The 14,232-nt window shown below is 30.9% G+C and overlaps 1 protein-coding gene and 1 long non-coding RNA gene across 3 annotated transcripts; one reads left to right on the top strand and one right to left on the bottom strand.

Annotated features, from left to right (window-relative positions):
• Window positions 1-576: 576 nt before the first annotated feature.
• On the top strand, window positions 577-11,959 carry LOC131073903 (BTB/POZ domain-containing protein At1g03010). Of its 2 annotated transcripts, none has more exons than XM_058010409.2 (4): window positions 577-1,456; window positions 7,113-7,179; window positions 8,061-9,392; window positions 11,294-11,959. In XM_058010409.2, exons 1-4 carry the CDS (start codon window positions 1,359-1,361, stop codon window positions 11,813-11,815), a joined length of 2,019 nt encoding a protein of 672 aa, XP_057866392.1. In that variant the 5' UTR covers window positions 577-1,358; the 3' UTR covers window positions 11,816-11,959. The 2 variants fall into 2 exon arrangements, with proteins under 2 accessions (XP_057866392.1, XP_057866393.1); XM_058010410.1 differs by lacking the exon at window positions 577-1,456 and adding an exon at window positions 6,816-7,005.
• Window positions 3,121-4,224, bottom strand: LOC131073904 (uncharacterized). The gene is made up of 2 exons (XR_009113009.2): window positions 3,723-4,224; window positions 3,121-3,641 (listed from the first exon to the last, which is right to left on the bottom strand). It is a non-coding gene; the product is annotated as an uncharacterized LOC131073904 (long non-coding RNA).
• Window positions 11,960-14,232: the final 2,273 nt, after the last annotated feature.

Here is a 14,232-nt window from a genome sequence, read left to right as displayed (position 1 = left end):
TAACAAAGGTGGTCAAAAGATTGACAATAGTGCTATATTTAGTATTTTAGAGTTTACTTGAATTGAGTGTATTGATGTTAACATATAAATTTTAGTTGTACTTGCTAATCTTGAGTTTTCCTCTTGTTTCTTTGATTGTAGATCACAATTCAAATTTGATCATTGATGTTTCCTATCACATAAACTTTTTATGATAAATTCATTTAACATTATCTTTCAAATATTAAAATGCTCTATTGTCAAAAAACAAAAAAAAGAAGAAGAAAAAAAAAGACACATCATAAATTAAACATTTAGCTTTCCATTTTTTATAATTTTAGTCTTTCCATATTATTGATCTCATTTATTTTTTAAAGTTATATTTAGCTTTAACCCCCACAAAAAAGTAAGGCCATTGAATTTAACCCCTGCTGTGGGCTCACATATTACTCATTTGCACTTGAGTCATATGCTTCTATGTATAGCATTTGCAGACTAATAAAATAATATAATTAGCTTTAAGAGAGTAAAGAAATTTGAGGGGGCACATGATGGTTAACGATTTCAAAGTGATGCTTGTGCTGCCATCATTCTATTTTGGCCCGCCCACACCCCCACTAACTTGACGAAATGCTCCTTTTAATCAGGGCATGTGCAAAAATACTTCACCATTTCACACAAAATTCTTGAAGAATTTGCCAAAGGAGAAGTGTTGTGATGATTGAACATTAAAATGAATCTGCAGTTTGATCTGGCACTTTTCAGTCTATCATCATGCAATGTGCTCTGATTATCCATGAGCTTCTGTGCCTTTATGAGAATGCCTCCACCCAATGCTTTCCACTAGAAAGTGTTCATGCTTTTCACCTATTTATCATCTCATTCCTCTTCTCTCTGTATCCTAAAGATGTTTCAGTTGCTTTACAGTTTTGCAGAACAGCTCTTTGCTTTCTTCTATTTTAATCAGCTGATCATGAAGGGCAATTAACAAATGAGTATACAACATAAAACTAGAGGGAAAAGACTGAAATCCAGGGAAATTGTGGGACAGACAGTGGCTTTCAGCTGCACATGAAGAGAAATTAAGGAATAGGATATAACATAGCACTAGAGAAGGCTGGAATCCAGGGAGATTCTGACTTACAAAAGAAGTTAAAAAGCTGAAGAAAATAGGCACAGCTTTGATGGCAAACATCTACATTATTGCTGTATTTTGGGTGATGAATATTAAATTGTAGCATGTTATGATTGCGATGATCAATATTTGTTTATATGTCGTTACTTTTCTCTCTCAGAGTTTGAAGGGGAAACTGAGAGCTCAGAGTTTGAAGGGGAAAAGCCTGTGGAAAGATTAGATCAAATATAACTGACATGAGAATATGGGAGTGATGACAATGATGAGCGAGAAGCAGAACATAGCAACAATCAAGCGGAGCTCCAGTCGACCTGCATTCACCATGAAGCGCACTCATGAATGGTATCTTCTATAACATCTCTTTTCTATTGGATTTGTTGAGTTTTTGGATTCAACTGTGTGTAATTTTTCATTAACGTTTCGAAACATATTTTATGAAGAATGATCTGAAATTTTGATGAAAAAATTCTGCACAGTTGAATTCAAAAGCTTAACAAATCCAATATAACAAATCCAATATAGACTGTGAAAACTACATGACATTAATCTCTTTTTTTTTAAGTCCACCTCCATTTCCATCTAGCACAAAACATTATATTCATGTACTGTCTATTGTTGAAAGATTTGTTTCCATTTGCATTTAAGGGTGATCTGGGCTGTTTAATTATGGGCTTAATGGATACAAATTCTACTTCCTCCACAATACGAATGAATTTTTCTTGATTGGAATTGAAATTTTCATTAAACTAACTAATGCCATTTTACAGAATTATAGATGAAAGTTCATTAAACTAACTAAAATTTCAGCCCTGCTTACGATTAATGGCATCTTCTCATTATTTTGTACTTACATGTATACAATGTAAACAGGCATTTCATTAATGTACCCAATCTATTAGTAAATATGAAAAGTTTTTGTCATTTGATAGGCTTCTCAGTTTGCCAGATAGATAAACAATTAGCTATATATATGTAGAACATTAAGAAAGAGTAGTTTATTTGTCATTTTGGGTTTATCCTACCAACACTGCTGCAGTTTGTTGACAAAACAAGCAGCTATATATGCTCTGAACGTTTTAGGACATAAATAAGTAATGGGTTCTGTATCTCATAAATATTAGGATTAACCGTTGCATTTCTGTGAGTTGAATTTCAAGATTATTTATCACTGAGTCTGGGTGAAGAGGTTGATTTGGAAGTTCGTACATCATAATTGTAAACCAGATTCAATTCCTCTGAATTACATTGGAAGGAGGTATTGGACTAACCATCACACCTCTGAGAATTGATCTTGGGAATTAAACCAATTCTCTGAATCTAAGTGAAGATATTGATTTAGAAATTAACTAGTAATTCGGAAGGGGTGTTGGACTAATCGTCACACCTCTGAGAGTTGATCTTGTGGATTAAGCGATTCCACTGAATCTAAGTGAAGATGTTGATGTAGAAATTCACTACACTCGCAGATTTTGATGTAAGGATATATAATAAATCACTCTAACAAACACCCTGTAAATCCATTATAGGCTGCAGAAATCTTATATCATGAATAAATTATGCAGCAACATTTTCCATCCTATAGATCCCAACTAAAGACATTGTATTCTTTTCTATCTACCCTTTGGTGTTTGGGAACCTAACTCAAACCTCTTCATGTTTGCATTAATGCATTAAATGGCATGGGTTTCTTGTTCAACCTGGATTTTTCCTTGTAGCACAATCATGGGTGCTCATGTTGATTTATGCTACCTCATCTCTGTCCATTGCCATCTACTAACTAGGATAAAAATTGGATGTAGATTTTGTTTTGAAAGTGAATACTTTTTTTATTGATTGGAAAATAAATCACATTTGAATTAAAGATAGATCATCAATCATATTGAATAGTAAAACTTCCGAATGGAAGGTCTTAAATTTGACTTCTATGATCAAATAATTGAATAGTAAAATTTCCCCACAACAAATAGAAGGTCCTAAATTTGACTTCTAACTGATCAATGAAAAACTTTAACACTGTAACAAGATCTAATTATACTGCTCCATTGAGTTGAAACAAATCACTGTTTGCAGTAATGCATATACAGGTAAATTAACAGGTAGGTCAAAAAATAGCCGGAGATCATTTTCAAACAGAAGGTACACCTAGCATAGTTTTTTCATCTTTTCCTCAACAGGTTACCCCTTGTTACAGATCACAACACACTACAAGATCTGTATGAAACCCTCTTTACATAGATAGTTTCTCCTTCTGACTCCCAAATACGAACCCAAAACACAGCTATAGCATAAGGTCCAAAACCCTACCATTAAATAAAATCGACTCTTCAATTGATGTTTCAATCGATTCATGACAGTGGAAGAATTTAACAGGGCATGTGATGCACATGGAGGGGGACCGTCACCATTTAAATACTACCCACATAAGGATGTCTGTAATGGCGTCTGATGGTAACCAATATGGAGGCATTTCGCTTGAATTTTCACCATCAATCGCCAACAGCTCCTTCCCGCCATACACAAAATTGATCTATATGCAAGGATCCCTGTCCTTTAGCCAAAGTCAGAATTAATTTCAAAATTAATATACAGATGTGTATTGAGATTTGACCTGAAGAAGATCCGGAAAACCCCAATTACTTTTGGTTGTTTGTGAATGAGCCGTAGCTGTCTGAAGCCCACAACAGATCTCCCCGGACCCCGACCATGAACAAGTAAGTCCAGAAATGAACAAGAAGAGCAATTAAAGGCATGCTTTTATCAATCCATCTAGGTGTTTGGGAAACATGAGTGCCCACATAACACAAGATGTTCCCTCTGACGATACGAATATTTTTGTTTTGTGGAAAAAATGGCTTCTCCGCTCACTCTTTAAGACTCTTCTCCTAACATTTACCTTGAAAAGATTGGCACACAATAATTGCTGGCAAAAATAACTCCATTATTTTATTTTTCCAACTACATTCAAACCATGTTTTCTTTGCTTTTGTTTTGGACGTGCTTATTATGTTGGGGTTGTCAAAAGTTTCTTTTGGAAATGCTTATGTTGCTTGTTCAAGGTTTAATGTATTTTTCATTTTATTTTTTGATTTAATTGCGACATAAGAGTTGAAAAGTTGGAGATGCTCATCATCATTTTGTATAAAAAAAGGATTGAAATGCAAAAAGTCAGTTTGATTAGACGGTCTATGATATAGGCTATTTTTAGCTGTTAATTTTTTCTCCTTTCTTCTTCTTAATTGGTTATTTTTTATATTTCTAATATTTTTAATGTTTAGAAAAAGGTAGGGGAAGGGTACCAATAGTGGACATAATTCCAATAGCGGATAGCTTTTTGTCAACCCAACCCCTTGTTACTAGATTGTAAAGGAGCCCAAAAAAATGATAATGAAAAGTCCATTAATGAATATCACATGTACTAATAGTGGATAACTTTGCACAAATGTCCTAGTAGTGGTGCACAATGGGCTAATTATAGTAAAAAAAGGTGATCTACTGCTGGGGCATTTGTCCACTACTACTGGAAATTTTGAGCTATATACTATTGGTGCAAAGGTGTTTATGTATGGGACGACACTTTTAAATGACCACTTTTTGACCTTTCTACATAAAATGATTTCCACAACTTGCATCATTACTACCCAAAAGCCAGATCCTTAGTTATAAGCAGTTAAGTCATATACAAAGACAACTAGAAAAAAGGAATTTTGAAATCTGACGTACAGTTTGAGATTTAAAAATGCCCAAAATTAGCTATGTCCAATAGATGATTATAATACTCTTCCATTTTCTACTGATTTAGCTCTTGTCCTTTATTGATCTTGTTTTCATTTTTATTATTAAATTTGATTTTTTAAGGCTTAGTCCTATTTGGACTTTAGAGCATGACTTTTTATACCTACCTTTTATTGTAAATATGCCTAATAGTATAGATATATTATTTACTTATGAGTTATTTTGTTTTACTTTAGAATTATTTATTTTATTTGATTTGTAATGTTTGTTTTACTTTATTTGCAATACACTTGCTTTATTAATATGTTATTTTCAATATTACTTTCACAAAATTCATCATTCATTATTTCAATAATTCTTTTTGTTTTGATTTACTTTGAAAATTGTAATAAATATTATATATTTCTATGTTCTTTTTTTATAATATTACTTTCCTTTTTTAAATATATGTTGGTTGTATTTTGATTTTTATGTGCACTATGTCTTATTGCTATTATTGATTGCATATTGATCTAATAATTTTTTATATAAAATATTATAAGATCCTTTAAAAAATGTTCACTCATTTTTTCCTAATTCTTCATAAAATGAAATGCTTTTGAGTTTATTTTTAGAAAGGAAAAAAATATAATATACTTGTTAATACCCACAAGTTTAAATATTTATATATTTATATTTTTCCTACAAGATATTTTATTTTTAAAATATTTTTTTGTTATTTTATTTATATATATATATATATATATATATATATATATATATATATATATATATATATATATATTTTAATTAATTGTTTGAAATTAGTATTATAGTTAAATTTATATAAAAATATATGAAAGAATCTCTTCATGGAGATTAAATAAATATAAGAATAATTATTTCCAACATTTTAAATGGTAATTGAAAAGATATATAATTTAAAGAAAACAATAAATATATGAAAGTGATGGTTTCTAACTTTTCTTGATATTAAAATTGAAAGGCTAAGTGACTTAAAGGAGATTAAAGCTATTTTAAGAGACTAAATTATTTATACACTTTAATGTATCATCTTGTTTACTATTTGTATAGATGAAATTTACTTAAAATTTGAAATCCCTTAATTCTTTAAACATATACTCTTCTATAAAATCAAGGTAAATTTACATTCTTTTTTTATTTTGGAAATATGTCTCTTTATATAAAACCTCTATAATTTATGAGTTTACCACTAGAACCTCTATGATATAGTTGTGTAGTTCATAATTATGTTCTTGCTCTAATGTTTTCTCAAAAATACATATGAAAAATTCAAGCCATCTCCCTTATCAAATTCTAGATTAAGTTGATTAAAACATAGTTTAAATTAAACTTTCAAGGTCTTATTAGGGTAAGAAGGTTAAGAAAAATATTAGAAATGCCAAAGAGCAATTGAAGCTCTTTTATGGTGATTGGGGGAATATTCTAACTCTTTAGGGTGGAGATACTTTCTCTAACATGTCTTTAACTTCTTTGTTCTTTGATGTATGTGTGTTGTTTATATTAGCTTTAGTGTTAGTGATATTCTAAGTTTGTTATGTTTTCTTTTTCAAATATTTTGTTTGACTTAATCTTGTGATTTACTTTGTAACAAAAAAAATAACCCTCCTTTCTTTCTTTATATAATCAAAAACATCTTTTGAGAATCCCATTATTTCCTTCTAAATATCTTTTTTCATTTATACTCTTTATCCAATTTTAGACTAAATTTTATTCAACTCTTCTCTTTTATTATATATTTTTTTAAGAAAATATTCTTTTTATTTTTACAAAATTTGATATATAATATTTTCTTCAAGAATTTCAACCTTGAAATATGCCTTTATGTGATTAGAATATGAAATAATTCCAGTTGCTACTAACCACCTCCAAATTCCATTCTATTCTATATAAGTTAATATAAGATGCCATTTTTATCCAATAATATGCACACGAGATTCTTCTTGGCTTATGCTTCCAAATAATGAAGCCATCATTTTCTTGACTTAGACCTGCATCACCATCACAATCAGACAGAGCATTTGTCCTCAAATTTGATGTTTCTGGAACAAATTTTTGACAAGCTCGATTTTTTTGTTCTCCCTGGGTGAAGGAATGGCTCTGCACCAAAGATTTGAGGGAACACACACAAGCCTGCCGTAAATTTGCCAGTCTCCCTTTTCATGAAAAGCTTTTAAAAAGTTCGGATCTGTTTTATTTGATGCAGTGTAGCATTTGGCTTATTGTTTTTAACCTCTTTTGGCAGGCTTCTTTCGGACGTTCCAAGCGACATTTCTGTAGAAGCAGGGGAAAATACATTTGCACTCCACAAAGTAACGCTCTATCGATTCATTTATTTTCCTTAAATCACATGAATTTTTTATATTTTATGAGAAATTTCATGATAGATTAGTTTGAAGGTTTCTGTAAATAATTTTTTCAGAAATGTTTCATATGAATATGAATATGATCAATTCTCTTCTCTAGTCAACTTATTTTTTATGCTGAATCATGAAATATGATTCTGAAACTTTGATGAAAAGATTATTTACATGATAATCCAACATTTATCAAGCTATTTACAATTATTTTGAAGCAAAAGTTGTAAATGAGATTTGTACAGGGACTGTGTTTTTTCACTTACCTTCTTACTTGTTTTGTATATCAGAGCTATTTAGGCTTATTTGTTACGAAATTAGTTTGATTGAGGATCTCTGGCTCAATTTTCAAAATTTTAGGGTCTAGATGCTCAACTGAGAGCCCTTTTCTTCTTCCCTGTTGAACTTTCTCCAGCAACTGTAGATCAGTTCAGTCCCTCAATTTTATTCATATATAATTGGAAAAATTCCTAAATTATGACTGTAAAGAAATCAGTTCAAATTTACTATTTTCTCTGTGAGTGGATTTCATTCCTGTCCTTAAAAAGCCTTGATTTGTCCTGTTATGGGCAGTTACTATTTTGATTTTTAAATTTTTCATTTAGTAATTTCTATTGTTTCTGATTTTGATTGAGATTTTTAAATTTAGTAATTTCTGTTGTCTCTGGTTTCGATTGAGATTTTTAAGTTTTTATATTTCAAATTTTTAACATAAATAATAGAATAAGTAACAAAATATAATTCAAAATATTGATAATACCAGAATGTAACTCGAAATATTGAGTAAATGAAATATTGATGTAAAAGAATCTGATGACACTAATATTTCGATGCAGTTTCCTCTGGTATCCAAAAGTGGGCGGATCCGCAAGCAATTAGCAGAATCCAAAGACGCCACAAGACTCCACCTCCAAGACATGCCAGGAGGTGCCGAGGCCTTCGAATTGGCAGCGAAGTTCTGCTATGGAGGCAACCCAGAAATCACAGCCTCAAATGTAGCCATGCTCAGATGTGCTGCAAGCTACCTTGAAATGACAGACCACTACACGGACGGAAGCCTGGAAAAGCGCACAGAGACCTTCCTGAAGGAAATAGTGTTCCACAGCCTCCCTGATTCAGTCACTGTCCTTTACAGCTGCGAAAGCCTTCTCCCCTTCGCAGAGGACCTAAAGATCATCACCAGATGCATAGAGGCCATAACATCCGCTGCATCCAATGAAGAGCTCAAAAGAGGCCTCTCTCGCCTCACATCCAGCGGAAGCCAGTCGCAATGGGCAGCCTCTCAGGACTACACACAAAACCAGCAATCTACAAAGCCCATGGAAGCCGAATCAGAGTCATGGTGGGGAAAAGAACTAGCAATTCTCAACATCCACATGTTCCAAAGGGTCGTAACAGCAATGAAATCCAAGGGCCTGGGCCACGACATAATCAGCGGAGTCCTAATGCACTACGCCAAGCACTCTCTGGAACCCTACTACTCAACCAACAGCACCAAAATACCCCCCATGGACGCCCCCAAAATTGCAGTTCAAATCCCAAGTAATGCCGACCCAGATCGACCCAGGTTCAAATCCCGGGGACCCGGGGCTCCAAGCCTGGCAGAAAGAGAAAAGCGATCTGTAGTCGAAACAGTGGTAAGCTTACTTCCCCCACAGATGAAAAGAATCCCAGTGAGCTTCCTTTCATGGCTTCTGAGGGCCGCCATGATGCTCAACGTCACGGCCTCTTACAGAACGGAATTGGAAAAACGATTTGGCAGCCGCCTGGATCAGGCAGCCGTCGACGACCTGCTCATTCCCGCGTATTCCTCATACAAAGACGAAGGGCAAACTCTGTACGACACAGACGTGGTGCTACGGATCGTGGCCAATTTTTTACAGTTTGTGGAGGAGGGAGAAGCAGAGTGGTGGGACGGTGCTGAGGAGCGTGTGAACAGAGAAATCATTGATGGGTATGAATCTGATTCCCCTACCAAACATACGCACAACCATAAACAGAATCATAGCATGGTACAGGTCTCCAAACTTATGGACACTTGTCTTGCTGAGATTGCTCCTGATCCCAACCTGTCGATCTCCACTTTCATTGCTCTAGCGGAGGCCGTTCCTCAGCATGCCCGACTCGTCGACGACGGCTTGTATCGAGCCATCGACATCTTTCTCAAGGTATTATTATAACTCTTTTATCAATACATTTATTAAAGATTTATTATGTTTCTGGTTGCGATTTCTAGATTAGATTTTGTCTGTATTTTTTGCATCACCATTTCATTCATCATAGAGAGCACAAGGAGTAGAAAAATAGATCCATGTATGTATATATAAATATATATTTGTGTGTGTGGAGGTTTTGGTTCTGTTTAAATAACATCTTATAGGTTCTGACTTGGTTACGTGGCTCATCTTAAATCACATTAATTTGTAGGTTGTCTTAGAGAAACTAGTGTGATTTCATATGAGCCACCTAAATAAATCATAGAGTGATAGTTGTAGTCTCTGGGTTAGATTGTGGGTGAGAATTTGAATGAATGTTCCAGATCACACTCCATGATCTATGATTTTATGTCTCCTTTGACTCTCTTATTATCTTGATGATGGATCATGGAATGTGATCTGAAACATTTGAATCAATGTTTCGGATCACACTTCATGATCCATGACTTTATGTCTCCTTTGGCTCTTTATTATCTTGATGGTGGATCATAGAGTGTGATATGAAACATTGACTCAAAAACTCTCACACAATGTAATCTAGAAACTACAACTGTTCGAATTATGGATTATGGAAAACTAGTATCATTAGATCATAGAGTGTGTTGTTTAACCCCAACACAAAATCAATGTTTTGGATAACACTCCATGATCCATGATTTTATGTCTCCTTGTTATCTCGATGATAGATCATGGACTATGATTGAAAACATTGATTCAAAAACTCACACACAGTCTAATCTAGAAATGCCAACTATTAGAATGATTAATTGTGGAAAATTACAATCATTAGATCATATAAGATGTGTTGTTTAAGTCTAGCCCAATCCAATAATTACATATAAAATACAAAAATTACAAGAATAAAAATTTAAAAAATCAAAATTTTAATAAAACAATTTAATTGCTAGTCAAAGCTTAATGATATAGATATACAATATATGTTTCTTAGATTTCATTTTTTTTTAAATGATTATTAGATACACATCTAATTGTTGAATAGATTTTTTTTATATAAATTTATTTCAGCTTTATCAATTTGTCGTTAATATAATTTGATGTTTTCAAAATTATTTTTAAGCAAATGTCTAGTTATTAAATAGGAAATGTTTTCTATGAATTTACTTTCATTCTATTAATTTTATTGATGTAATCTAAACTTTTAAAAAAATAATTCGTAGATAAACATCTAATTATTATATAGAAAATATTTTAGATGAACATACAATAGCTCTCCAATCTTTTTAAAAGCAATATTTAGATATAAAAGGTTCTTTAAAAATTGACTTCCACTTGGTAATTGCATTAATATAATCCAACCTTATAAAAATAATTCTTAAATAGATATTTAGTTATTGAATAGATTTATTCTAATTTTATTAATTTTGTTAATATAATTTAAGCTTCTTGATGTTCTTTTTGGATTCGATTGTGTTTGTATTTTGATGCAAAAAAATACAAACACAATCGAATACAGAAAGAACAACACGAAGCATAATGGATTGTGGAAAATTGATTACTTCATTAATTTAAGCCTTCTAAAAAAAATTAGATAAATATCTAGTCATTAAATAGAATTCTCTTTATACGTATATTTTCAATATTTTTATTCTTATCTTCAAGGATATTTATATAGTAATGAAGATCTCAATTGATTAGATTTGAATTTGAATTTTTATTTTCTCCATGCTAATTAACACATAAATCTATCATTTAAATTTGTTTGTTTTGCTCATTTCTTAATTATGGTGGAGAATTTCTTATGCGTTGGTTGACTTTTTTTTGTATTCTTTTAAAATTGTACTTGTTTGAAATTAAATTTAGTTCATATTCATATTTTTTGTTATATGATGCAGGCACATCCAACAATTAAAGAGATGGAGCGAAATAAGCTTTGTAAATTACTTGATTGCCAAAAACTCTCTCATGATGCTTGCACCCATGCAGCACAAAATGAGCGTCTTCCAGTGCAATTAGCTGTTCAAGTTCTCTACTTTGAACAACTTAGACTTCGTACTGCCATGAATGGAGATCCTCATCATCCTCATCGCCACCATCACCATTCTTACCAAAGCGAAGGACCTAGTGCTTCCATTTCTCCACGTGACAACTATGCATCTGTTCGAAGAGAGAATAGAGAACTTAAGTTGGAAGTAGCACGAATGAGAATGCGTTTAACAGATTTGGAGAAGAACCATGTTTCCATGAAACAAGAACTTGTTAAAACTACTCCCCCACATAAATTCTTGCAATCATTCTCTAAAACTTTGAGCAAGTTGAACTCTCTCTTTCGAGCCAAAGACAATTCCATCAATCCTCTTTTCCTCAACAATAATAATAATCTCATGTCTAGAAGGAGACGTCATTCCATATCTTAAACACTAATAAATTTTTATTGTTCTTTTTATTTGATAAATCTTCTTAAATGTAATATATGATGCATCCTCATATGTCAAGTAAGGTCTGCCATACATGTTAGATACCCAATTTCAATACTTTATTATATTCTCCAAAGATTTGAACTTGCTTTCTCTAAAGATTTGAAGTTACTTTTTATAATTTTTTTTATAAAATTTCAAAGAGTCATCCCATTAAACTTAAATTTTTATTTTTATCTCCTTGTGCTCTCAATTATCACCCTAATGATGGGTCACATTGATGAAAAAAATCTGTACGCAATCTAATCCAAAAACCATTACATTATTCTCTATAGATTGTAGAAATTTGATATCATTAAAAATATTAAATTTCATATATGTGAAATTATTTATACTTGGAAATAATTCTAAAATATATGATATTTGGATTAGAGGAATTTGTGTATCTCATATAAGAAAGTGGTATTATTGTCAAAAAAAAAACTATCAATAAAAAATACTCGTTTTTCCTTAATTTAAATCTTCTAGCTATAGTGATTATAGCTTATCTTTTAAATTTTATTTTTGTACAGATACAAAATATGTAACAATATTAATATTTAATACTTGGATTATCATAATAACTTCACATTATCTTATGTATTCAAATGGAATTTTACTTTTTAAAGAGTAATAATAATTAATAATTTAAAATAATAAAAAATAAGTGTAAAATATGTGTATCAAAAAAGGAAATGAGAATTGGTCCCATTAGATGTATTTGAGCTAAATTTATATGAGTGTGTCACTCTATATATAAATACAATTAATTTTTTATTGCTTCATAAACTAAACACTTTTTTATTGGATATAATGAATCAAATTACAAACTTATAGCTACACAACAAAATATCCGTAACAATAACTTTACAACAATAATAATTGAACAAATTGAATTTGAGAATTTCTAAACTTTGATATTCGAGACATAATTAAAATATATAAATAAAAATTAAACATAAATTCATCATAGTTTTTTCATTTCCAACACGATAATAATATTCATAAGACAATGATAAATAAACAACTTCTAATAGAAAGTAAGAACTAAAAAAAGGACTAAAGCACATTCCAAAACACCAAACAAAGAAGATAATGAACATAAAGATTTCATGTCATAATGGATTGTCACATAAACATAAGAATATAAGCTAAGCACGTCCCAAGCCGTCAAATAAAAAAGACAATGAACATAAACTAAGCACTTGATATCATTTCCATGTCATAATGGATTGTCATATGAACATAAGGGTATAGTGAAACCATGTTATCAATCCATGGTGAATGAGATAATAAATTTCCATTGTTTTCTTGGGGCATTGAGGAATGGAGAAAGAATAGTTGAACAAGTTTTCATATACAACAAAATCTCTTACCAAAATAATTTTGGTAATTAAAAGTGTCAAATTATTTTTATAATAGTAAACTTTGAAGAATTAATGAAAAATAAATTATCAATTGTATTTAAAATAGTTAAATAGTTTAATATCTTCAAATAATAATATTAATAAAATATATATTTTGTGAGATTGTTATATTATTTTTTTAAATAAAATCTTAAGTAATGATCCTATTAAAATTAAATAGTAAACAAAGATTTTCATACATATAAATAATTATTTTTTTAATTTAAAAATTTATTTTATTTTCTTTTAATTAAAATAATATTATTTAAGAGAAAACATAAACAAACTTGATATTTAATTATTATAATAAATTTTAAAAATATATTTTTCTCTTCTCTCATTTTTTTGTGGAGTCAACTTGCTAGATTGAAGCAACAAATATGTAGGAGATCTTCTTTCTATTATGTTTATGAAGCCATATCTTTTATCAATCTAATTTTTTTCCTCAACTTGTCTTGCCATAAGTATCAATTGTGACAAGGATTGTGATTGGAACAAACACACCTCATATTTTATGTGTTCCTTAAAACCTTCTAGAAATAATTCTTTGAATTTTTTTCTATAACATTCTCAACTCTTAGACAAAGGGTTTGAAATTTTGATGACTATGGTCCTTGAACGTAACTATTTTCTTTAATTTAGCCAGTTGATAGAAATATCTATTTATAAAATTATTCATAATGGGACAAAAAATATTATTATAGAATCACTAACCATTAACATATAACATTAGTTGATCACTATAGGGCATGAAAATGAACATTTGTCATGATCTAATAATCAATATTTCTTCAATGCAAAGAAACTTGTGCTAATGAGATATATATGAGGCATATCAATAGGCAAAAACATGTGCAACACCTCAATCTACCTAATACATCATGTTGTACATTGTTAGGCAGAGCATAGGTTGCACACGAGTTAAGCCTATACATAAGAACTAAATATCTATTTTTGGTGAAGCAAGATTTT

The sequence above is a fragment of the Cryptomeria japonica genome, chromosome 9 (genome assembly GCF_030272615.1).
Source record: "Cryptomeria japonica chromosome 9, Sugi_1.0, whole genome shotgun sequence".
Lineage (NCBI taxonomy): Eukaryota > Viridiplantae > Streptophyta > Pinopsida > Cupressales > Cupressaceae > Cryptomeria > Cryptomeria japonica.
The sequence above is the reverse complement of the archived record's forward strand: the minus strand, read 5'-3'. Positions and strand labels throughout refer to the sequence as shown.

What these genes read in the sequence shown, in the direction of transcription:
- LOC131073903 (XM_058010409.2), top strand. Translation starts at nt 1,359, where the DNA reads ATGGGAGTGATGACAATGATGAGCGAGAAGCAGAACATAGCAACAATC. An exon ending in ATACATTTGCACTCCACAAA is followed by an intron (nt 7,180 to 8,060) that starts GTAACGCTCTAT and finishes ATTTCGATGCAG; the next exon opens with TTTCCTCTGGTATCCAAAAG. An exon ending in CCATCGACATCTTTCTCAAG is followed by an intron (nt 9,393 to 11,293) that starts GTATTATTATAA and finishes TATATGATGCAG; the next exon opens with GCACATCCAACAATTAAAGA.